The sequence below is a fragment of the Embiotoca jacksoni genome, unplaced genomic scaffold (genome assembly GCF_022577435.1).
Source record: "Embiotoca jacksoni isolate LCO1_2020_lvr unplaced genomic scaffold, fEmbJac1.0.p SCAF_28, whole genome shotgun sequence".
Classification (NCBI taxonomy): Eukaryota; Metazoa; Chordata; class Actinopteri; family Embiotocidae; genus Embiotoca; species Embiotoca jacksoni.
Window position 1 is genome coordinate 530793 of NW_027185379.1, and position 24859 is coordinate 555651.

Genomic DNA, 24859 nt, shown 5'->3' on the forward strand with positions numbered 1-24859 from the left:
TTAATAGTTTGAATAAATATTGGAGTGACAGGAAAACTGAAATTGGAGTAAATAAGTAGAAAGTGAATGTCCAGCCGCTAGTCTTTGCTGTCTGAATTGTGTAAAGGTTGCGTGTCCATATTACTGGATCATTGTGTGTTTATGAAACTTGCTACTTTAATAAAAACCTTTTAATATATATATATATATATACAGTATATGTCTTTCTCAGGTGGCATGGTTATGTTTTTTTTTTTTACAGTTTCCTTTCAGTTTAGGTTTCGAACTAAGCGGCATATTAAAGAAACCTCATCAGGTTACCCCGGACTTCAGGAGTCTTCTGATGAAATTGGCCCGCTTGCTCATTTCTGGCCGTCCACCCACGATTTAACGAACTGCTAACACGCAAACAGACCCGAGGTGGTGACGGACATGTAAAGCCGTTCCTCATCTCTCACTTTTTTAATGATATTTCTGTTTTACAGGGACGCGAGCTGGCCGGGGCTCCGAGTCTGGAGGCGGCGGCGGCGTGAGAGTAATGAGCGGGACGTTTTTGGAAGTCGACTCACTGTTGCGCTGCCAGTGAGGTTCGTATGGAGACAGAAGGAAATTAACTGTATCAATGGAGAAAGTGTCCTGCTGCAGGTACAGGTGAGGTTCCAGTCAAAAGCAAACAGACCAGGTCCAGTTCAGTTCATTTCCTCAGTGAAAACAGAGAGAGGGCGAGGGACCCAGAGGGTACAGTTAGTGCACCTACATCCTCAGTCTGTTTCCTTCAAAACATCCGCTGCATGAATTGGACATCTTATTTATCGAGTGCCCCCCCCCCCCCACCGTACTGTACCTCCACGCCACTCCCTCTACGCCGTTACCCAACCTGCCTCAGCGCTCTCCTCCTCGTGTCTTCTCATACAGCCCCAGAAAGAGGACGGTTCTTTAAAAGAGGTTTGGTTACCATGGTGGTTCTCTATAAAACCGCTACGACTCAAAGAGCCCTCTGATTTCTCAGCGGGATGGGTGGAGGAGGGGAGGGGGGGGGGGGAGGCTGCGGATCAGAATAAATAAGCAACTGAGGTTCTTCAAGTTATTTTTAGTCCTTAACTTTGAACACTTCAGTGGATCTTAAAGGAGTTACATGAAGCACTTTCACGTGAATAAATAAAACTTATCACAACACATTAGTTATCCTAGTTACTAATTATTTATGTATTACATCATAAGAATGCCGCAATCATTTTATTTCTACCTTGTATGTTTTGTGAACACCTGTAGAGCTCCAGAGCACTTTTTATTTTATTTTTACGAGTCGGTCTCATGGACTTAAAGATAATTTAATCATGTCTGACATCGAACCATCGATTTGCATCGGAGCCAATTTATTTGGCTATAAATGCCCCCTTGATCGTTTCTTTCTTCTTTTTTTTTTTTTTCCTTCTCCCTCCTTAAATAGTGACGAGTCACCATCACCAAGTCACCGGCAAAAAAAAAAAATTACAATTTCTTCAGCATAAATCCTCCTCACCTCTTACACACAGCAGGGCATGTGTTGCAATTAAAGGGCATTTAATTTTAGTCTCATCTGGCATGTTAGCCGTACAAAGGTACCAGTGTTAGCTGGAGGCCAGAGAGAGACAGAAAGGGAACACATGGAGGTATTTATAGCGGGGAATGAGCAGAGGTGCAGGGAGGAGTCGGCATCTGAGGCAGAAATAAGAGTGAAAAAGAGGTAAAGTTGGGGGAGAATAGAGAGTTTAATAGTGGATGTGTGATCCTCTTCTATGTTCGACGTATCACTGATGATCTACGGAGAGATGAGGTGGAGGCCGGTTAGTTTCTCCTCACATGTACTTATTTATTCCAATAATGAATGGACTGTTTACTGTGAATCCTTCATGTGCAGAATCACAACTTGAGTCCATCCGTACTGTAACATGATGCACGGTGGAACTACGGAATCAAATGGCTGTTGAAGAAAAACTAAAAAGGTTTGTTTCATGGAAATATTGAAGATTACAACGAACGGCATCTTCAGTCTTGTTTGTTTTGTGATATCGGGCCCAGAAGTCTACGTCAACTCACCATTTTAATTTTGTTTTTAAATTGTCCTGCTACACGTGGCGGCAAAGATGAATCGGCAGTAAATGACTCATCTGAATCTGTCGCATTCAGGATGGGAAACTTTTGGCCGTCATGTACTTTCAGAATCAGTACTCTCTATAAAAAGCCGTCTGTACCTTTTCCTCCCTCGTTCTCTCTTTCTGTTCATTGTTCCAGGTTCAGGTGTTGTGCCGGCCGGTTAATGGTTAACCTCGGGCTCGGCCCTGGCGGAGAGCGAGGGGAGGAGGCGGCGGCCATGAAGGAACGGTGACATTTCAGTGCCATTATTCATCCGTGCTTTGTTCCCACTGCACTGAGGAGTGTTTGCACTGGGATGGAGCGCAGGGCGGAGGGATGCCGAGATGGAGGGATGAATGGGGTAGGGTGTGGAGGGGAGGAGGGGAGGAGGGGAGGGGGAGGTGATTGGGGGGTTTGAGAAGGTGAAGAAGTCATGGGGTTAAAGTGTGAGACACCTATGAGGAGTGGATAAGAGAGACAAAGAGCCTCTGTGTTCCTGCCTCACTATCTACAACTTTTAATCCTCATGATCTTTTTGCTTTTTCTCTTATTTTTGCTTATTTTTCTCCCACTTTTTTTCTTTTTGGTTATCCCTAACAACCACACACACACACACACACACACACACACACACACACACGCACACGCACACACACTCTTCCCAGCTGTTTACATGGTGTGTTTGCACAATATGGTGACCGGGAGGAGGGAGGCGAGCCAAGGAGAGGCAGGGATGATGTTCTCTCTTCTCTCTAAGCTGCCACAGAAAACCTCTTCAGCTGCAGCACTTTTATTGTTTCAGGATTGTTGTCGTCGTCCTGAGTGAACTTCTTAATCACACCCCACCCCACCCACACACACCCCTCCCCCCCCTTTATCTCCCCCGATGAGCCAATAACTGTTGATACACAATGATGTGTAATGGACGTGACATATGGAGCACTTCAGGAAAGTTGTTCTTTAAATGAATTAAATGATCTGTGTGAAATCGGAGGATTTATGTTACAGCAAAATTAAGACGGAAACTCAACCTCAGCGTCGCAATTATTCACCATTACCTCCACAGTAACACACTCCCAGATTGTGGAGGACGAATGAATCACAAACTCTCCCAACAACTCACTGATCAGATGGCAGATGGCCACCCACCTCCTAGTGGGAAATTACAGGGTTTATCTGTATGATATTGTAACGTCTCGACCCTAATAAAGTGTCCCGGGATGATTTTTTTTTATTGCTCCATGTTGGCACCATAAAGATAAAATTAAAGTTCAATACAAAAAGTCAAAAGATAAAAACCCACAAAATGACTGATGGTGGAAGAACAGCTGCTCCTAAGCAAATGCGAGTCGTCGCATGTATTGTGCGTGTTGTCTACCTGTATACAGTTGGGCATATTCTCAGTTAGATCACTTACACACACACACACACACACACACACACACACACACACACACACACACACACACACACACACACACACACACATAGAGGCGCACGCACTCACACTAATACACAGTGTGTGCAGAACAATGGCCAGCTTTGAGAGAGCTGTGCTGTCAGGAGGAGATGGGCTCGATCTATTGTCTGCTCTGTTTACTCACAGACTCACCTGGCACTGAGCTAATAGCACCAGCTCTATCTGTCAGTGCAGGGGGACGAGGGTCTCGGCGCGCGCACACACACACACACACACACACACACACACACACACACACACACACACACACACAATTTTGTCTGCATTAAATTGATATTACATAAACATAAGCTTGATGATAAATGGATATGTAGGTGGGGGGGCGGGGTTCGATCTTAAATTGTGTGTGTGTGTGTGTGTGTGTGTGTGTGTGTGTGTGTGTGTGTGTGTGTGTGTGTGTGTGTGTGTGTGTGTGTGTGTGTGTGTGTGTGTGTGTGCGTGCGCTAAGTCACATCTGGGTGTCCGGAGAGGTTCTGGTTAAATGGGAGGGTTTCTGAAGGAGAAAGGGGGGGGTGGGGTTCCTTCAGGTCTTTACTACTGTGCAAACACACACAAACACACACCGACCACAGTCGATGGGTTTTGATGGGATCAGTTGGAAGCCTCAGAGTGACCCTGCCCCAACCCCACCCTTGTTTGATCGACAAGGGTGAGAGAAGACGGGTAGGTGTGTGTGTGTGTGTGTGTGTGTGTGTGTGTGTGTGTGTGTGTGTGTGTGTGTGTGTGTGTGGGTGTGTGTGTGTATCCTGTGGCGCGGGGTTGTGTTTAATTCTGACAAATTTTAGAAAGAAAAACATTCAAAGAGACCAATATTGCCTCATTACTTCATGTACACACACACACACACACACACACACACACACACACTAAGTTGGAAATTTATAGACTACATATATGCTGTCACACATAAATATTTTTTTTGTTTCGAGTGCACGTGTCCAATTACTCTGAACTCCTAAACTTGAGGTTGGACGTGTCTGAGAGCTGTTTCTCCCTCACACTGTTCTCCATGTCGACGTAAACACACTCAAACTACAGCTGAGCATTTAAACGTAGTTCCCGTTACTTCTATTTCAGGTGGAATATGCCGAATGACAGAACCTGCAATGTAAGAATAAGTCTCACTGGACTTGTACCTTCAAAGTCTCAGCAGATCAGGGCTACGCAGACCAACCTGTTTCACAACATGTCCCTTAATTTCAACGGTTCAGAGCAAATGTCAGAGTTTCCCTGGTTCACTCTCGAGTCTCAAAGCCCGGGCAGTCAAGAGTTGGGCCGACCTCGACTGATAAGCCCTTTTTGTGTGTGTGTGTGTGTGTTGTTTTTCAGCTTGGGGCTTGGCCCTCTGCCAGCTGATAACAACATGGGGCATACCTGCTGCATTAATGATTGGTCAGCCCTGCCTCCTGCCCTCACCCAGCTCCTTTATTTTAGCATAATTCTTTATCATTTGAGCAGAAACTAAATCTTATCACAGCGAAGGCATGAGATCTGTGCATGCCAACAGTCCATTCTAGTTATCGCGATGAAATATGCAAAAAGGTGCAAATGACAGTACTTGTCCCTGTCTTTACTGAGTAGTCTAAAACATGAACCTACTTACAAATCTGCATGAGGGGGGGGACAGAGCTATAAACACGTCGTAGCAGCCGGTCAGTCGAGCAAATCCTCATTAAGATCAAACAAGACTTCAGTCGACAGTCTCACTGACAGGCAGTAATTAAGGAAGGTTCTTTATCCATAGTGGCATCTGTTCACAGTGTTTCGCACATCACTGCACACCTCGCTAGTACATGTGCAGGGGTGTGCTTTCATGGGACTCAGTGCGTGGTGCATCAGCCACAAGGGGGGCATCCTCAGGTCTCACTGCTTTACAAACTGCTGACTGCCTCGCGTCTCGGCTACAACGAGGTCAGACGTGAGCGCCTCGCTGCTTAAATACGTTTATACACAGCGTCAAAAAAACAGCAGCGGAGTATTAAAACTATGGAAAAAAAACAGAGACAATATTGTGTTTTGGAGCAACTTGGCTGAATTCTCTCTCTTTCTCTCATCTCACTATCTCCCCTTTCTCCTCTTCCTCCTCTTCCTCTTCCTCCTTCCCTCATCACATATTTCACATCGGTCATCAAACGCCAAATTAAGATGAATGAGTCATGGACGCGGTCAGATCCGGCAGTCTGTGCTGCTGGCTGTGACCGTGTGGTAACATCAAGAATTACAACTTTAATTTAGAGTCCGTATTAATCAGCTGAAAATTAAAAGGAGAGTAATTGTTGTGATAAAGTACGTTTTGCTGCCGCTGACGTTACAGTTTTGGAGCATAATATCAGCAGGACGGTGGTTGAGTGGCACCTGAAACTGAGCGCTGTGGGTCGGGCAGTGACCTAAAGGTTGTCTGGCCTGGATAAAAGGAAGTCCTGGTTAATGAGTAACCGTGGCGATGTGGCCTGGCGCTACAGGTGGGGTAGGTGGGGGTTGGCCAGGACGCACACTGATAAGGCAGGGTGAGTTTTAGTGGGTGGGGGCAGTGAAAGAGGGAGAGGGAGAAATCCACTGGAGCTTTTATTGTCTACACTTTAATCAAATAGGAATATTGTTGTTGTTTATTCTTTTCGACAACTGTGTCAGTGACTTCGGGGAAGGGAAGAAGCACGATTATGGAAAAGAAGTAGAGGTTGCAGCTATCAACGATCCACATCAACTTTAGTGTCTTAGTAAAACTACCAAACACATAAAAGCAACGGAGAAAACTACGCAATACACAAACAGTCCACGTTAGTTTGTAGTGCAGCTGCCCAATAAGTCATCAGATAACCAGAAGGTCTATAAAGCGTCCCAAAATTTAGAAAAATGTCCATCAAAAGTTTCCAGAATTCAATGTGACTTCTTCAAATGTCTTCATTGGTCTATGCAACATTCAAAATCTCCAAAATATCCAGTTTAACATCATTAAAGTAAAAAAAAAAAAAACAGAAAATGTTTCAATTCAAAAAAGGTGAAAGTAGTTCCCAATTCTTTCTCATGTCATCCCGGTGACCTTTGAACCCCCGAAATCTATTCAGGTCATCTTTTGGGCCAAGTGAACGTTTGTGCCGAATCTCTCGAGCTGCTCTTCGGATATCGAGTTCACGAGAATGAAAACACTCGACCCCAAAAACATTAACGCTTCCTGCTCGGCGGAGGCCGAAGTACTTTCACCGTTATGATGTGGTATGCTGCAAATGCACACGTCAAACTTCACACTGTAGTTTTCTGGGGGTTTTTGTCGGTAAAAACAAAACGATCGGGCGTCTCCTCCTCCATTCAGGACCAGCGGCAGAAGTTAGCGGTAGAAGAACCAAGAAGAGGAATCTGAGAAACGGCCTTTGTGACGGCAGTCTTTGCTGCAGCTGCGCTTTATTGATCTCAAAGCAGAAAATTCCTTTCCCTGCTGAAATACTGTAAGTGACGCAACGACCCGATGAGCTGAACTCGCTGCCGTTACAACCCGGCTCGCCGTGGAAACCGGGTCACCGACACGCCGCATTAACAACCGTCCGTCTTCACTTTAATTCAAAAGTGAGTTGATGGTTTTTATTCATTATCTGAACGCTTTAATCGAGCGAGCTGGAATGTTTTCGCATTGATCTCGGCGCTGTTTGGGCGGGGGAAGTTTAGACAACGCTGATAACGGCCCCTGATATGGACCCAAAAGATGGTTGCCGCAACAACCGACGTCACCTTTAACCTCAGCACTTTAGCTTCACTTCCTCATTCTGGGCCGCGAGACAGGAGGGAGACTGATGGGAGATTAGCATCGGGAATTTATTCCAGCAGGCGAAGCGTCAAGACCCATCAGTCTGTCCTGTGGCTGATATTATGACGTGTGTGACGCTAATAATTAACAGGGACATCAAATGACAAAATGCTCTCATGACATCAAATGTACATCCACTGGATTTCCACTGGATTTCCACTGGATATGCTGAAGGTTAAAGTTTCTTCTTAATACGTATTTCAGAGACAGGTTGAATGTTTCTTGTTTTCCTCTCTGAGCTCGAAAAGACTTTAATGAAAGCAGGTCCCCCGTATCACTTCAAACCATCGCTGCATTTTGTTATTTGAAACCCTCAGTGTTCAAATCTTGTTTGTCCAAACTGCAGAGTCTTCACCTCCTTAAAGAGCTCGGCTCCCACGGTTTGTTTTTCTTGCGTCTTAACTGAACAAAAGAGCTTTTTAAACACAACAGAACAGAGGAAATCCTCCGCATTCACACTCGGGGTGTAAAGTTTGAGGCCTGAAAGTCTGAGGAGTCAAACTAACGAAGGATATTCAGATGTACCAGCGGATGCACCACCTCCCCTCTTCCTCTCCCCTCCTCTTCTCGTCACACAGACCCGGTTCGACCGGACTGGGTAATGAGTTACCTGCTCTATCTGACCTGTGCTACCCACGTAGCGTGCTAGCGCGAGCACACGCCGAAAAAACCCCGGCCACGTCCACACTGAAACGATTAAAAGCTGTTGAAATGACTCCGTTACAAAGCTGCCTGGAAAGAAATCCTCTTTTATGTCCTTTCTGATATTTTTCTTTGCAGACCAGTCGTGCCGAGCCTGCGAGTGATTTAGGATACCTTTGTTTGGGCTCATCTAAACAGTCACTTTCTACACTTCATTTTCCTTCAATATCCTCGCCACCATCTTAACTGCTTGTATCACAACAGCTTTGAGTTGTTTTCCGATAGTTTAAAGGGTTTTTGTGTCTGTCGTGTGCATCCGGGGTTGATTTGGTTTTATCTGCTTGGTGCACCTGATGGGTTTTTTGGGAAATAAACGTTTGTGTACACAAAGTTGAAAACAAAGTGCCGGGTTTGTAGTGCGGCAAACAAAATGGATGTTTTCCTTCCGTCCTTTTTTCTGTGAGCTCAGCTACTATCATTTTAAACACCTGATCATGTGGTTTAATAAATACAAGAAAGAATCATATTTTGCTTTTACACGTTTTCTCGAAATGAAATTACAATAAAAAAAAAAAGAAAATGTCATTCATGTCCCTTCTTGTCTTTAGATGTTTAGACGGAGTTCAAAGTGAATTTCAAAGTAAAGATGCAGGAGGACACAAAAGACGGTGAGGTTTGATGTAAATCGGTCTGAAATGCAGCACCTGACCAGGAGCACGTCGTCCGAGCCTGTTGTTCGTTGCTCATAGCAGATTCCCTGGAATAAAAAGCCCCGACCCTGACCTCCATGACAAACAGTATCTCCGTCCTGAACATGTCAAGGTTCTTGTTTGTAAAATGTCAAAACCACAGACACACACAATGTTTAAAACAACACACTCCTGTGAGCGTTTCACCGCCCTGTCCTGCCCTGTCCTGTCCTGTCCTGCCCCCCCTCCCCCACCCACCCACCCACCCACGCCCCCCCGGCTCAGTATCTGGGCTTTCCATCAGCCTTCACCTGCGGCTGAACAACCTGTTCTCTTGGCCCGCACATCCCCACCCACTCACCCTCTGACCATTGTCACCCACATCCCCCCTCCCCCCCCCCCTCCCCCCCGGTCCAGCTCAGACAGACGTGGGTGGACGGTGAACAGAATGAACTGGCCTACTGTCAGAATCAATTTCTTGTCCTTTACTCTCCAAATCATCCGCTGACGGGTTGTTTTTTTTTGTGTGGTCTCAACCGAGAACATAATTAAATTAGGAGGAAAATAACGACAGAGAGGTTTTATGGAACATTTATTTTAAGGTTGAACCTGCTCCAGTGTGTCGGAGACAAGGTTTAGCCACAGATGAAGCAGTCGGCTCTTAAAACTTTTATCGTGTCAGAATTGAGCAACTCCAGGATTGTTTTGTAGTGATGACCTGCACTAGTCTGGGTTGTGGTTGTGTGTGTGTGTGTGTGTGTGTGTGTGTGTGTGTGTGTGTGTGTGTGTGTGTGTGTGTGTGTGTGTGTGTGCGCGTACTTTTTCGACCTCAAGTGAAGTCAGTGAGGGAGTTTGTTGTTTTTTTTGGTTTGGTTTTGGGGTTTTTTATTATTATAACTGGAATTTAAACCAAGGTTTGAGAGAGACATGTAGGAATAGGTGAGTTAGATGCCAGAGAAGACACAAGCTGCCTGTACAACGAGCCTGTTATCAAGTTAAAGAGCGAGTCGGTTACCTGAGTAGCTCCTCAGCCTGTCAGACAGTTGGGTGGCGACGGGTTTACAGCAGCACGAGCAGTCGTTCCGCTTCCTCCTCCACATCCTTTAACTGCACAGGTAACTGGCTTTCCTAAGATCCTGGTGGCTGTGCACGCTCGTGCGTGTGTGTGTGTGTGTGTGTGTGCGTGTGTGTGTGTGTGTGTGTGTGTGTGTGTGTGTGTGTGTGTGTGTGTGTGTGCGTGTGTGTGTGTGTGTGTGTGTGTGTGTGTGTGTGTGTGTGTGTGTGTGTGTGTGTGTGAGAGAGAGAGAGAGAGAGAGAACACACAAGTGAACAACAGATGAGTGGGCGCAGCAGGAAGACATGAGTCAGTGCATCAGGTACAAACCTGTGGGTGTGAACACACGTTACCGTGAGACGTTTAACGTATTCATTCATTTCAGCTGTGGAGTTAATTCATTTGAAGAAAATCCTCAAAAAAGTTTTTTTTTTTTTTTTTTTTACTTTATTATTACCGGTTACGTGAGATTACAGGTCTCCATTTACTAACCAAATCTGTTGTCAATAAGGAATTTCCTGCCTTTAAATATAAGACAATTTTTTCAAACCAACTTTCCAGAAAAATTATGTCACGCAAGTCTATGTAGTTGTGTAAGATGGCAAACTGAATAGTTTTCTTAAAGCTACATTTAACCTATTTGTTTGCTATTTTTTCATTCATTAATATGTTTTCTTTACACTGCCAAAAAGCTTCATTTTATTTGTAGTTTTTACAAAGACATTAAATTTGGAAGATTTACTCTCACCAACAACAACAACAACATGGCACTATAAACAGCAAAAAAGCTAATTATTTTGTCGGCTACAACAGAAGACATTTTTTAATCAATTAATCTTAATTAGAAATTAATTATTTTTTATATTTGTCTATCGAATGGTGTAATACAGTTAATTTGGCTAAGATTTCACACTTAATAAAGTCATGCGCGTACAAAATAGTCAACAGTTTTCTACGTGTCATGTTGATTTTTTAGTATTAAAAAAAAGAAATATCACAGAAGGGAGGACAAATGCAGAAACAGAATATTGTACATGTCGTGATGTTAAGAGTTCAGAGAGGTGACTGTTTTTCAGTGTGAATGACAAAAGCGACCGTGAAAAGGTTCCTCCACCAACAGGATCACCACCATCACCAGCCGGCTTCAGTGATGTCAAAGTGTTTTTATGGCCTGCCCGGTCATAAATAGCAGACTTAGACAAAAGAGAGAGCCGCCTCAATGATTAAAAGGATAAAAAGAAACCGGAGGTTTTTGTATTTGCATAATCTCGTACATTTCCGGACCGGTGTAAACAAGTCTCGTGTGGAATCATTTGTTTCGGTAAAATTGTATTTACCTAATCTGCTGAGTTAAGTTCTCTAGCAGGAGCTGTAATGTGTGTTGTTGTTTTTTTTGGTAGCAGCTGTTCCCATTGTCATGTCACGTTCGCAGGAGCACATTTGGACTCGATAATATAACATTACCGTGATTTTATACGTTGATTAAGTGCCCAAATAGAAGATTAAATCACCCATTTACACCTCCACAAGAACCCTTTTTTTTTGGTCCCAAGATAACACACGTTAAATCACATTAGTGGACAGTGTGAAGAAATGGAAATACATACTATTTAATCACCTAAAGGTAACTACGAGAGTGTAACTGGAAATCAACGACCCAGAATGTGAAGAAGTTATTTGAGTAAAAATTTTTGAAGCAGAGCTTTGAGTATAAAAGCAATTGAGTCAAGGTGGTTTCTCCGTGACTCACTGGATCCATCCTGACGTAGTATTACATGAACACACCTCCTCCAGGGGGAAGTTGATAAATAAAAAATAAATGAAAACATACATCTGATTACTGTGTGCTATCAGCAGGCTGAACAGTATATGATGTACCTAAGAAGTGACGATGCAAGTCGCAAACTGACTAGTTTCACATCGTCAGATAATAACCAAGTCACATTATAAATGTTCCACTTTAAAAACAAAGGCGTAACAAGACGACTGCTGTCACCTGTTGTGCAACCACAAAAAAAAAAAAAAAAAAAAAAAAAATGGTTGATCTGTTTAGAGATTAATCTCATCTGCATTAATCAGAATTCAGAAATCAGAATCGGTCTCTTTTTGCCTTATCAAACGACAGGTTTCACCACTGACAAAAGGAAATATGACCATTAACCACACGTTTCCACAAAGGCACATTCCACTGTTTTTGAACAGATATCCTTAGTTACTCTGTATTGTGAGCCGCTGGTGGAAAAAAAACTGCACTCTGCCTCTCTTCACCCTGCTATTATCCTCTCTGCTGCTTTCCAACCATCACTCATGCCTGAAAAGCTCTAAAAAAAAAAAAAATCCCAGAGTTTGTACTTGCACAATGGCGCCCCCTGTTGGCACGCAATCCTACCAACTCCAATCTATGAATTGTAGTTTGCACGCAGAACTGAAGTCAAGATGAGACTGTCAAACTCATGATAAAAGTTTGTTTCCAGTAGAATTTATTTATACTTTTTTCTTACTGTCACACTTTAAAATGGGTTTCACTAATATTCTATTAATATTTTCCCTCAAGCAGGATCTGCACTTTGAAGACAAAATGCAGTAAGGGAAGCGTGAGCATTCCTGTGACTAACAAATGCATTTACTAGACAAAGACAGCAGTACAATATCCACCTTCAAAATGCATTTGCTCTCCATAAATATCAGTTTCACGTGGGAATTTTTTTTTTTTACTGAAATTCAGGTTCTCCTTTTTTATGAATGAATATTCCTCACCTCTGTCAACACCATCTCTGCTGGGTAAAACTGAGGAGGCCCTCGCAGAAGCTAAGAAAGAAAGACAACAAACATATTAGGCTCTCATTATAAACAACATGGTGAACTAAAAAAAACAAGTACGGGTTTACTACTATTGAGAATAAAAAGTTGAGACCCAGCAAAAGCGGGAGACGTTAATTTATCCGGCTGGAGCAGAATTTAAACAAAAGTATTTCCTTCTTATTTTTATAGATCACGTAGATCATTTGTTTCTATCAATAATGGGAATAAATTCTCAAGAGGACCAAACCAAAAACCAAAAGGTAAACACGTTTGGAGAGAACACCACGCTGTAAGTGACTCAGGGATGCAAAACAACATGGTGGTTAATGAATGTGACCCATCAGTTCAAACAGAGGCCGCAGAATCACCTGTTTAATGAGCGCAGTGCAGCTGGACGGTGGCTAGAAGCTTCAGATGCGCATGCGTCATCGTTAAATATTAGCGAGATGACACCACGTGGTCTCAGACAGCCAGAGAGGCCTTGCAGTTTAAAACTTTCTTTGAAGCTAGAGAAGCTGCCAATGCTTTTAATAAAAAAATAAAAAAATAAAATTTTTTTTTAAAAAACACCACCACGAGTCTTATTGTGTCACAAGTTGTAAACTGTATTTCATGGACTTTTTTTTTTTTTTTTTTTTTTTTTTTTTTAATGCTGTATATTAAACAGGCGCGCGCGCATCCTAATCCGGGTACCTCCTGCCTTTTTGTGTCGCGTGTCTTCGGCGTCCTCTCGTGTTGAAAATGGAAAACGACTCCACTGTGACGTCCGTGTTACGTCACGCCGGTAGCTCCCCTGCGATTGGCTGTTCTGCCTGGATCACATGACTACCTCCCCTCTACTCCCCTCCACTCCCCTCCTCGCGCTGGAGTCCTGTTTGTGAATCGGTGCTCCAACAACAACAACAACAACAACAACGCAGTGAACGAGGTCCTTTTAAGCTTCTTTCCTGTGTTTAACAACGACACAGTAATCTGAACCACCGTGTCGACACGTGGCCGCAGCTGTGTGCGGGATCTGGACCGACCGTGACAGGTTAGTGGACCGTTTATTTATTTATTCTTCTTTACAGCTGAAAGCGGCTTGTTTTTTGTTGTTTTGCACCTTCAGCGACCTTCCGTCTGCTCAGGAAACCGGAAACCTGTCTCGTGTGTAAATGTACTAGTTTCATTTGAAACACATTTACCTCCATTTAAGTTTGAGCCTTCTGCCAGCTGAACCTCACTAAACCCGTTTCTTTATTCTCAGTAATCCTCTCTGACACAATACACACTTCTGCAAGTTCAGCCGAAGTTATTGAGTCACTGGCTCCTCTCGAAATTGTGTTTTCTAATTTAATTTGGTCCTCAGCACAGATGAACAAGCCCTTCTTTATCTTCTAGCAGATGCAAATTGAACGTAAAATAACTGTCAGAATTAAGCCCAGATTTAATCTGCTCCAGGAGTGAAAGGCGACTCTAGTACTCGAGTTTGTACCTACTTTTACAAAAGCCCCAATATGACTCATGCTTTCCCAAAACATCGACACATTTAGATGTTTGGTAAATGATCACAGTAATGTGGTTGTAATGACTAAGAGGGTAAAAGAGAAGTAAAGGATCAGTCTGGTAAATTTGAGAAAATGCCATCTTTTTTCTGTAATGTCGCCTTTAAAACCAGGAAAAGACAATAATTATAGCCATATATCACAATATTACAAAATCCCAAATCTAAGAGACATCTTCTCATATCACGATATGATTGAATATTGAGCCCTAACTTACACTGTACTTTGGTATTTCTGTTTTCTGCTTTTACTTCTGCTCCACCTTATTTATTTTACAGCAATAGTTACTAGTCACTTTTCAGATCAATATTTAATACCTTAAATTGCATCAGTTAGTTATATATGCACGTTATATGTATAGACTGTTCATCAGTGTACTTTTGATACCTTTAAGTATATTTTGCCGACAGTACTTCTGTACTTTAATTTAGGTTTTTTTGAATGCAGGACTTTTACTTTTAATTTACCTTTTTTTGTTGTTGTTATTGTGGTCCTGAGATCTCTGAACTTCTTCCACCAATGAGCTCCTTTATAAATTACAATACAAGAAGAGTAAAATGTGGTTCCTTCTTTTCCAACTTTCATGTTTTTATGACTGAATCGATGTGTTACTTCCCATAAAGGGTGGAAATGACTTTCTTATCAAACTCGATTCAACAGTACGAGAGCTACGCCTGCAGTTTTTATTTATTTTAAATTCAAAATATGTTTACAATAACCAATATAACCGATTAAATGATCTATTTGTCTTAAAACTGTAATAATGAGTAAAATATGTTGTCGGGTATGATTTTTGTTGTTGTTGTTGGAAGCAAAAACCTCCCAACTCCTGGTAAATACCATCATATAAACCAGCACCACTTTACAAACACATTTGAGTAAAAAATAAAATAAAGGAGCATTCACAGCGATTGCTTCGGTGTTTTTTTTCCCTGAGGACTCATTAAGTCAAATAAAAACAAACATTTGAGTGTTAAACTGCTTCCTGAGTGCAGGTGGGGGTACGACTCTAATCAGGAAATACATTTCTCTTCAATCGTTTTTAGGGGGAAAACCACAAAATGAAAATATGTTGGTGTGTTTGTTGTTTCCTACGTGTGGATGACGTGTAAACATGCCTGTAAAATATGTAAGTGGCAGAATGATTTCGGACACAAAATGATTATTTACTATAGGATGGCTGTTGAATTTGAATTCTTTTCAGCAGCAGTTACATGTTTGTTGTGACTTGCCAACTCTGAGATATTTTGCAGCTTCACACGGCTCCTATCAGCATTTCGGCTTCCTCACTTCCTCTTTTAAATAATCCAACCTCATAAATCACGAAACCTCAGATTCCGTCTTGATCACGTATTTTATTTTAATATTTTTGGGTTCAGCTCAGTGAATCCACCACAATCCGTGATATGTGTATTTGTATAGCTGTTAAGTGAGGTGGTGATTTTGGTGCAGCCGTGGGTCTTTGTGATGGAGATGAGCTGTGCCGTCCATTCTCTGTAAATGACTTTGAAAAACAAAGAGAACCTTCTCTTTGTCGAGTCTATAAAGGACAACCAGGGGTGTGTGTGTGTGTGTGTGTGTGTGTGTGTGTGTGTGTGTGTGTGTGTGTGTGTGTGTGTGTGTGTGTGTGTGTGTGTGTGTGTGTGTGTGTGTGGAGGAGAAACAGTTGTTTTTTTTGACATTGGTATGATATTTCACAACTATGCACATTTATGATAATCTCTGGAGTCAAATAGAAAACTGACATTGTTCAGGTTTCAAATGAGCATCGGTGGCCGCGTGGTGTCAAACCAGAACGTTTTTAATGAACCGACATTCAATTTCAATGTCTTTACTACCGAAGCCTGAAGACACGGTGTGACATTGTGTGTTTCTTTCCTCTTGTTTTGTCTCAGAGGACCATCTGACCTGAGGTCTGTGAAATCACACCTCATTTTGTCTGCCGACATGAAGACGGACATCATTTACAACCAGGTGAAGCGCTTTTTGGTTATTAGTAGTTTTTCTTCATTTCCACATTTGACTGGGTTTGATTATTTATTTAAATCAGATATCCAGTTAAAAATACCCAAAATTGAAGATGTGTTTGCCCACATTTTGGAAAGTTAATTTATCATGTTTAACGTCGGTTTTTCACAGTCAAGAAAAATCAGCTTCTGTGAATAATTTGTGTGGCAGCATTCACGTCCTCCCGGAGGTTCACAGTCCAGTTAGTAATGAAAGCGCTCATGGTGTTGTGCGGTCATTGTGTTGACGTGTGTCTCTGATGTCTCGTAGCTGGTGGACACGGAGGGGCGGAGACACGAATCCAACAGGAAAGCACAGGTGGTGAGTTACAGCGCGAATACCCACCGTCTCAAACTGCGTCGCCGCCGCTCGCCCTCGACTCTAATGGGAGGTTTTCAACAGTATTCCAGGTGTTTGCTGGCTCTGGCCACCGTGACCAGCGTGCTGCTGGCCGCCGTGGCCCTCTATAGCCTCCTGACGCCGAGGGCCTCCTCCCTCCACCCGCCTCCGAGCGCCCGCCTGCCCCTGGTCGAGTCGTGTTCGGACTCCTGCAAGTGAGCAAACATCCGCTCGACATTGAACGCAGCACAAACTTTGAAACTTGCATATGATATCTCGTGTAACAGCTGTTGTGTCATGTAAACAGACAGAAGTTATTGCTTCTTGGTTGTGACTTTTTGTTTTCCGTCATTTGATGTGTTTTCCCTCCTGTCAGGATCGTTCTGGTGGAGAGCATCCCTGAAGGTCTGGAGTTCAACTCCAGCGCCGCCCACCCGTCCATCTTCCAGACGTGGATGAATCTGATGGCCGAGGCTCGCAGCAGTCTGGACATCGCCTCCTTCTACTGGACGCTCAGCAACGAGGACACCGGCACTCATGAGCCGACGGCGCATCAGGTCAGCTGGAGGTCCCAAAGAATTAGACACGAGCTCAGTTTGAATTGAGTTTTTATCAACTCCTCTCACATTATATTGTATTATCTTCATTTACTGTGATAATTATGAGTCAGTCGACTTATTTTGATGCCTTTTTTTCTTGCTGTGTGAACAGGGTGAGACCGTTCTGAGTAAACTAGCTGAACTATCAGGGACGTTATCTGTCCGTATTGCAGTCAGCAGACCTCAGGCGGGAAAACCGCAACACGACCTCAGACTGCTCAACGACTCGGGTGAGGACTCTTTATATCAGCTGGTGTCTGAACGACGTGTCTGATGTGTTCAGATCCTGAGAATCAGAATCTTCTGCCTAAAAAAAACAACACCTGAATTAAAGTGACTTTCTAACAGATGTGTGTGTGTGTGTGTGTGTGTGTGTGTGTGTGTGTGTGTGTGTGTGTGTGTGTGATTTCAGGAGCTGATATCAGGACAGTTAACATGAGAACGCTCACCTCGGGCGTCCTGCACACCAAGTTCTGGGTCGTAGACAAGAAACACATTTACATCGGCAGTGCCAACATGGACTGGAGGTCCCTCACACAGGTACACACACACACACACACACACACACACACACACACACACACACATTGTAAATGTGTTATATGGATTATCTGAATGTTTTGGTTGATCTGTGCGGTGTCAGAATCCAGTGTGATTAAAAACATCTTTGTGATATCTGCTAAACTGACAATAATAAAGTTGCGTGCTGACGCATTTAAGATTCTTCTCCTTTTAAGAGGAAGTGTTTATGTTTGCTCAGAGTTTCAGTCACATGTCATGTTGTAAGAACAGTTTACGCCAGCTTTAATTCTGTGAAGCCATTAACATCTCAAACCACACCGTATTTTTTCCTCATCAGACATTCATTGGTCATTTTGCTGAGCTGTTAATGCAACAAAGATTTTTTTTTTTTTTTTTTTTTTTTTTTTTTTTTTTTTTTTTTTTTTGCTGACAGTGCAAAAAAATTTCTTTCTGAATTTTTTTTTTTAATCTTAAGTGGTATCATATCAAGTCATGGTGTTATTTCCTCGTCAAAAGACGGGATTTGGAATTGAAACTAGGTCAAAATTAATGAACAACAATTCTAAAATACTTTAATGTTTTTTCTGAAAAGCCAGAAGCTGTAAAAAAAACAACATGGGGATTATATTAATGTTGTGCTTTTGGGGGGTCGCCAGGTGAAGGAGCTCGGCGCCGTGGTCTACAACTGCAGCTGTTTGGCTGCCGACCTGAGTAAGATCTTCGAAGCCTACTGGTTCCTGGGGGAGAGTGAGTCCATCCCGTCGCCGTGGCCGACCAGCTTCTCCACCCCGTACAACAAGGACACGCCCCTCCAGCTGGCGCTCAACAACACGCCGTCCCACGTCTACCTGTCGGTGAGATACAGGAAAGGATGGGGGATTGTTTTATTTATTTTTTATTTCAGTATATCAAAAGGTTAAGAGACTGCCCCGCACCTCCTTATATAACTTAGGGAAGGTGTTCAATGAGGTTGAACATGTTGCAAAACACACGAGCTAATAACTCGACAGATCTCTGACCGTCTCCGTCCCTTCGCTCGTCCTCAGAGTTCCCCTCCGTCCTTCTGTGCAGCCGGCAGGACTCCAGACCTGCAGTCCATCCTCAGTGTGATGGAAGACGCCCAGAGCTTCATCTACATCGCAGTCATGAACTACCTGCCCACCATGGAGTTCTCACACCCTAAGAGGTACAACACTTAGAACTGAAGACCTGCTGAAGGGAATGCAGGTTGGATTTTATGCCTCGTCAGCAGAGTGTCTGTCCAGACTGAAATGTCTCCGCAGCAGTTGGATTGATCGTCATTAAATTTGGTACAGATATTTACAAGTAGCTTTTTTTTTTTTTCTTTTTTTTTTTCTCTGTTACGTTATCATTTGTAAACAAGTGTAAAAATGTAACAAAAATGTACTTGGGACGCAGCTGCGTGGGTTTGTGCGGTTGTCCGATGTGCTCACGCCGGTGTGCGTGGCGCCCCCTGCAGGTACTGGGCCGACATCGACACGCAGCTGAGGCGAGTGGCGTACGAGAAGCGCGTCAAAGTGCGGCTGCTGATCAGCTGCTGGGGCAGCACCCAGCCCGTCATGTTCCCCTTCCTCAAGTCGCTGGCAGCGGTTCACGACGCCAAGAGCAAAGTGGACATCCAGGTGGTAAGTAGCACTTCCTGTTCCAGACCCGCTCGCGGTCAAAGGATTTTATAAACATTATTACGTCATCTGAAGACATGATGTTTCCTTCATTCAGAGGCTGTTTGTGGTGCCGTCCAGCCCCAAGCAGAAGGAGATTCCCTTCGCCAGAGTTAACCACAACAAGTATATGGTGACTGACAAGATAGCATACATAGGTAAGACACGCTGCATGCTACACGTGAAATACACTCTGGATGCCCGCTGACAGCATCGAGCTGTGATACCGTTTGTTGACTCCGCGTACCCGGCTGAATACACACAAGGGGTTTTGGGGCTTTTATCTGTCATGAGGGATCCAAACAGGAATCTCCCTGCTTCCCTTTAAACAGGTGATTTTTGTGAGCAGATGATTCGTTTTATCCTGAAAACATGAAGACGAAAATACTTTTTTTTGAATCGAATACTTGGTGGAAGATGTTAAAAACTAAGCTGAATAACTGATCGATCAAAACGGATTGTACTCTCTGTATTCCCACCCGTCGGCCTCGTCTTCAGAAAAGGGGGCTGAATGTGCTAAGATGTGCGTGTTGCTGTCTGCAGGTACGTCTAACTGGTCAGGCGACTACTTCGTGAGCACCGCCGGCTCAGCATTGGTTGTCAACCAGACGGCATCACAGTCCCTGGAGCCAACCGTCCAATCACAGCTGCAGGCTGTCTTTGAGCGGGACTGGAGCTCCGCCTACAGCACTCCTCTCACCCAGCACTCAAACCTCAATGACTTCTGTTAAAAGCAGATATTACACAAATCATACCAGTCAAGGACACTTCGGATCCTCATACTACGTACTGCTGCAGTTGCACATTTCTTTTCATGCGTTTTTGCACTTCTCAACTGAAACAGTGATTTTACACATTAAAATCTCGGGAACTCCTCAGCTGAAAATACAGATACAGAACAACTCATAATATTTGTGCAATTTCCAAGTTTCAAAAGCTTGTCGCACAGCTTTTGTGCCAAACTCCCAATTTCACCAGAGAATAATGTGCCATCAAAACATTACTGCCCGGCAAGTAATTCTATATCTTCGGGTGATTAGATACTCTGATGTATTATCAGACCAGAGCAACACACTAGTCAGCAGTCAGAACGAGCTGAAACATGTTACCAGCACGGATTCCTTTTATTACAAAAACTCAGACATAAATAATTCAGTTTTTATTAATTTAATCATGTGGTTTGGGTCATGCAGTGCCAGTATCTGTAAGGGTTCCTGTTTCACCCTCCGAATGAGGTCCGTGTCATGCTGTCACACAATTTTTACAACGGCTCCATTTCTAGTTTAAACAATCAATCGCAGTTCATTGCTTTTACGCAACTTCGGTCTCAGTGGGAGTTTTTGTCCCAGTTCATCTCAGGGAGTAAAAAGTTTGAGTGTTTCCTTAAATGAGCATTTTAGTTTGCTGGAATTTGGAAAAGTAATTTTTGCTCAATGTGATGTGCCGTGATTGTTCTGTAAATACGATGGGCTTTTTAAATTCCACTTTCAAGACTTTCAGACTGTTTACTTTCCACTGTGTGGAGTGATTGAAACCTACTCATTAATGCAGAGATGGTTGCTATGGCAACTTCCCAGAGAAGCAGGTATACAAATAGCACCATGCTTAGGTTGGCAACGGTCCTATTAAGGCTACAAACTCTTCAAGACAAAACTTTAAAAAAAAAAATCTGAATTTCTATCAGGTTATTTTATTTCACATAACTTTTCAGAGTCATTGCAGAACATGTTCAGAATAGTATATTTTATTTGCAGCAGTAATGATTATACAACATCAAGAATTTAAAATTTTAATATTTTGGGGTTTTCTGATCCTAACACGGGGTCAGAGTTATTCATCAGTCTTCAACACACCTATAATGTTTGATTAAATGTCCCTTAAAGTTTCATCTTGACCACATGCTTTTGAGATTTTAAGATGACATAGTCTATAAATAAAAAACTACTCAAATGCAGACAGTGTCCCCCAAAATATAAGGGGGACACGAGGGTGCAAAGTTTCCAGCCAGAGATCCAAACCGGGCCGGCTGATTCACAGTCAAGGTATGAAAATCTATCCAAGTCCAAAAGTTATTAAAATAATATCTTAAGATCAAATTAAACCTTTATGTTTTTATTTATTTGACTTCTTTCTCCCATCTATTTTGATTACTGCGGATTAATGGACCAACAGGTCCTACCAGACAGTTGACCTTGACTACATCCAACTTTTGTGGACTATTAATAGAAATGCAGGATACAGATGAGTTCTTAAATGTGTTAAAGGACGCCTGCAGTGCACATGTTGAAGGTGAGATTTAAAAAAAGAAAAAATTATATATATAAGTTTTTCAGTTTCTGTCGTTGGTCAGTTTAACGTAAAACCTACTCCATGAACCTTTCACATGATAGTCGTCGTTTTAGTATGTGGAGAAAGTACTGAGTATTCTGCCGCGTTGTTACTTGTCTGGATAACAGTCATTACTGTCCAACTGATGCTCATCTCTCCATGTGCCGTGTCAGCGCCACCACCTGGATGAAGGCCCTGCTGGATGTCCCCAGTGTCACCGTACTGCTCTCGCGCCGCCGCTGTCTGCGCTTAGTTCATCCACACATTCACCTCAAGGAACCTCCCGAAGGGTTTAAGGTCACATGTTTAAAGTTACCTGCCATCCAGTAAAATTAGAGGTCATGTTTTTAATTCGGACTCAAAGCACCTGTCTGCTTTATGCAACAGGAACCAACAGGCAAAACCTCTGTTCCATGCTTTAGTCCCAGTGACATGTAACCACTTCCTGTTTACAGAAAAACAACGATGCAATAACTTTTTAGACTTTCAATAGATTATGAATCCGTTAGGGGATATGTTAGTATCAACATTGGGTTTTATGATTTTCCGTCTCCTCGGGTTATTTGTACTGGGAAGATATTGGGCATGCGTCATGGTGCAGTAGCAGATTTCTAACACTTGTGTGCAGTATTGGTGAAGGTTTGAACTGTCAGGCTCCTCTGATAGTTTACACACTGTTTGAGCTCCTCTCTTATCAGATGCTCCTCAAGGATTGAAGCAGAAATTAGACTGTTGTCTCATATTAAACCCGGAGGGTCCGCTGCATCTGCCTGTTTATGGGTGTATCTCAATGCGAGACTCAAACACACCCAGACTCTGCTGACACCGTTAGATGAATGCACACTGACCCAGAGTGAACTGAGGGGTTCTGAACCTGATATACTTTATGTCATATACCAGTTATGTATCTCCGTCTTTTAGTCTTCGTAATCACACGATGTTTGATCACAGATTGTCGTACTTGCGCTCGAGACCTCTCGGAAATTATGCTGATTTGTTTTATATGAAAACTAAGCCTGCACTAAAACAAACTCACCATTTTAATTTGTCATCGTTTGAAGCTGTAGAGCATGTCGAGCTGTATTTCTCCTATGAAAAGGTGATTTATAGCATCGAAACTTGGGTTCTCATTTTTTGCCGCTGCACATTACAACGTGATCTGTCAACTCACTTTCATAGATTACTTACTGAGACAGAAGATGCACCTACTGTCTCTGTGATAACCATCCCAACCTCATAAAAATCCCATCTCATAGTTCTTTTTTTTTTTTAAATCACTGTGCAGTGTTTTTGTGTCCGATAAGCCTCCGACTCATTGATCAAAACTTGCACTGAGCTTCAGGGATCATATTTCATTGTCTCACCAGAACCTCAGACATGTCCTCTCTAACGCAGCTGCTTTCTGTTTAAGTAACAATAACTGTAACCTCCATAAACTGTATTCTAACCTCATCCTTCAAATAAAACCAAGCACTTATCTGACTTATTAGGAACAGCTATAACCAACAGTAATTGCGGGTAAACCTCAAACACACACACACAGATCATGTGAGGTATGTCCAACATGTCACTTCCCGCTGTGTAAACTATTTGTGTCGTCAGCGGTCATGGAACTCAGCAGAGCCCAACCCAGGCGGTTATTTCTGTCTCCCTGTTAACTATCCCAAACCATCCAGCCTCCACCCATCCAGGGACCCATGAAGTAAGTGTGTGTGTGTGTGTGTGTGTGTGTGTGTGTGTGTGTGTGTGTGTGTGTGTGTGTGTGTGTGTGTCTCACCCTGAGGACCACTCAGTGTCTCTGGACACACTATAACTCATTTACTATGCTGAGTTATGACAGATTTCTGTCTTATGTTTATGTTACTCCTCACGCAGATGTTTCGGTACCAAGATGCTGAGATGTGCAGGAAGGACTAAATGATCAGGTATTGCTTTAATTGTCTTTAATATATGTCTGTGTGTCGTAATGATGACAATTATCCAACGACAATTCTTTATTATTTAGTCCTGTGTGGGAAGAAAAGTAGAACCTGTACATGACGTGTCTAAATATCAAAGGATTTTGAGGTGATGTTGATCTTCCAGAGATCCAAATGTTTTCTTTGAGACATGAAATTGATTTTGAAAAAAAATAATACAATAAAAAAAGAGAAAAGGTGGCAAAACAGTTTGAGACACAAAGTTATAGGAGATACAAGCAATAAAACAGTATATTGAAATATACTAACAAAATATAATAGTTGAGCAAAATCGCAGCAAAGCAATAAATAATAGTTGAAATTAAAATGTGATAAAGTGCATAATTTCAGACACAAGACTTTAAATTGTGTTAAAGAGCAGGAGAATCTTGGGATTTAACTGCGTGTCAGTACAGAGTAAAGAAAATGCACTTTAATTACCACACTGTCCTCAACAGTGGAGAGACGTGGTGACGAGGACGCGAACAGTAACGGGTGGAGTCTTGTCCCTTCACATCGCTGGTTCAGATGGTACCTGCCTGATGTCTGGGGGGGGGGAATGGGGCTCCACTGAAGAACTGGTTGGATGTTAGGTTTGACTCTTCTGCCAATGAGGCAAACTTTGTAAAATACTTTTATCATTTGTAACTGTGCAAATAAAAACACCATTTGGTTTGCCAGGTTGTAAAAAAAAAAAAAAATCCCTTTTAACTGATGTCTTCGGGCAACCTGCACCAACTTAATAGTTCTCCGTGAGGATAAAGGTACAGCTAGTGAAAAAAAAAGAAAAGAAAACACCCACCCAACCCTCTAAATCACAACCACTCAGACAAACTACCACCTTCAATCTACTTTCCTCATGATGTGACACTGTAGAAAAAAAATTCAAGAGCTCAAAATGCCTGCTGCCTTTTTGCCTCGTAAAATATAAAATCATGCATTCATCTTTCAAGCAATCATTTCTGAGAAGAAATCAATTCAGTGAAAACCTCATTTCTGAAGTTGCTTTTTAAAGCTGCTTTACCCGATGGCCAACTTACCTTTTACTTAAACGTTGCACTGCAGATTGCGACAGATATGACCAAGAGGGTCAAAGTTCAAGGCGCTTTTTTATTATAAAGTATGTCCCAATTGTATGCACACATATTCGCAAGGGTAACTGTAGTATGTAAAGTAAAAAAAAAAATATTTTTTTTTTAAAGTATGTAATTGGGACCGCGGGATGCGTGCCAAGGGTGCCGGCCCCGCCCAAAATTTAGCCAGACAAGTAAAGGCTTAGCACTGACTCCAGTCGTAGTTAGCAGGTGACTACTGAGTCTC

General features: G+C 42.7%; 1 protein-coding gene across 1 annotated transcript; it reads left to right on the forward strand.

Moving 5' to 3' along the window:
• Nucleotides 1-13436: 13436 nt before the first annotated feature.
• On the forward strand, nucleotides 13437-20744 carry pld3 (phospholipase D family member 3). The gene is made up of 12 exons (XM_069161451.1): nucleotides 13437-13593; nucleotides 16000-16078; nucleotides 16382-16432; nucleotides 16514-16665; nucleotides 16827-17007; nucleotides 17162-17279; nucleotides 17462-17589; nucleotides 18228-18425; nucleotides 18618-18757; nucleotides 19052-19217; nucleotides 19312-19411; nucleotides 19797-20744. Exons 2-12 carry the CDS (start codon nucleotides 16052-16054, stop codon nucleotides 19982-19984), a joined length of 1449 nt encoding a protein of 482 aa, XP_069017552.1. The 5' UTR covers nucleotides 13437-13593; nucleotides 16000-16051; the 3' UTR covers nucleotides 19985-20744.
• Nucleotides 20745-24859: the final 4115 nt, after the last annotated feature.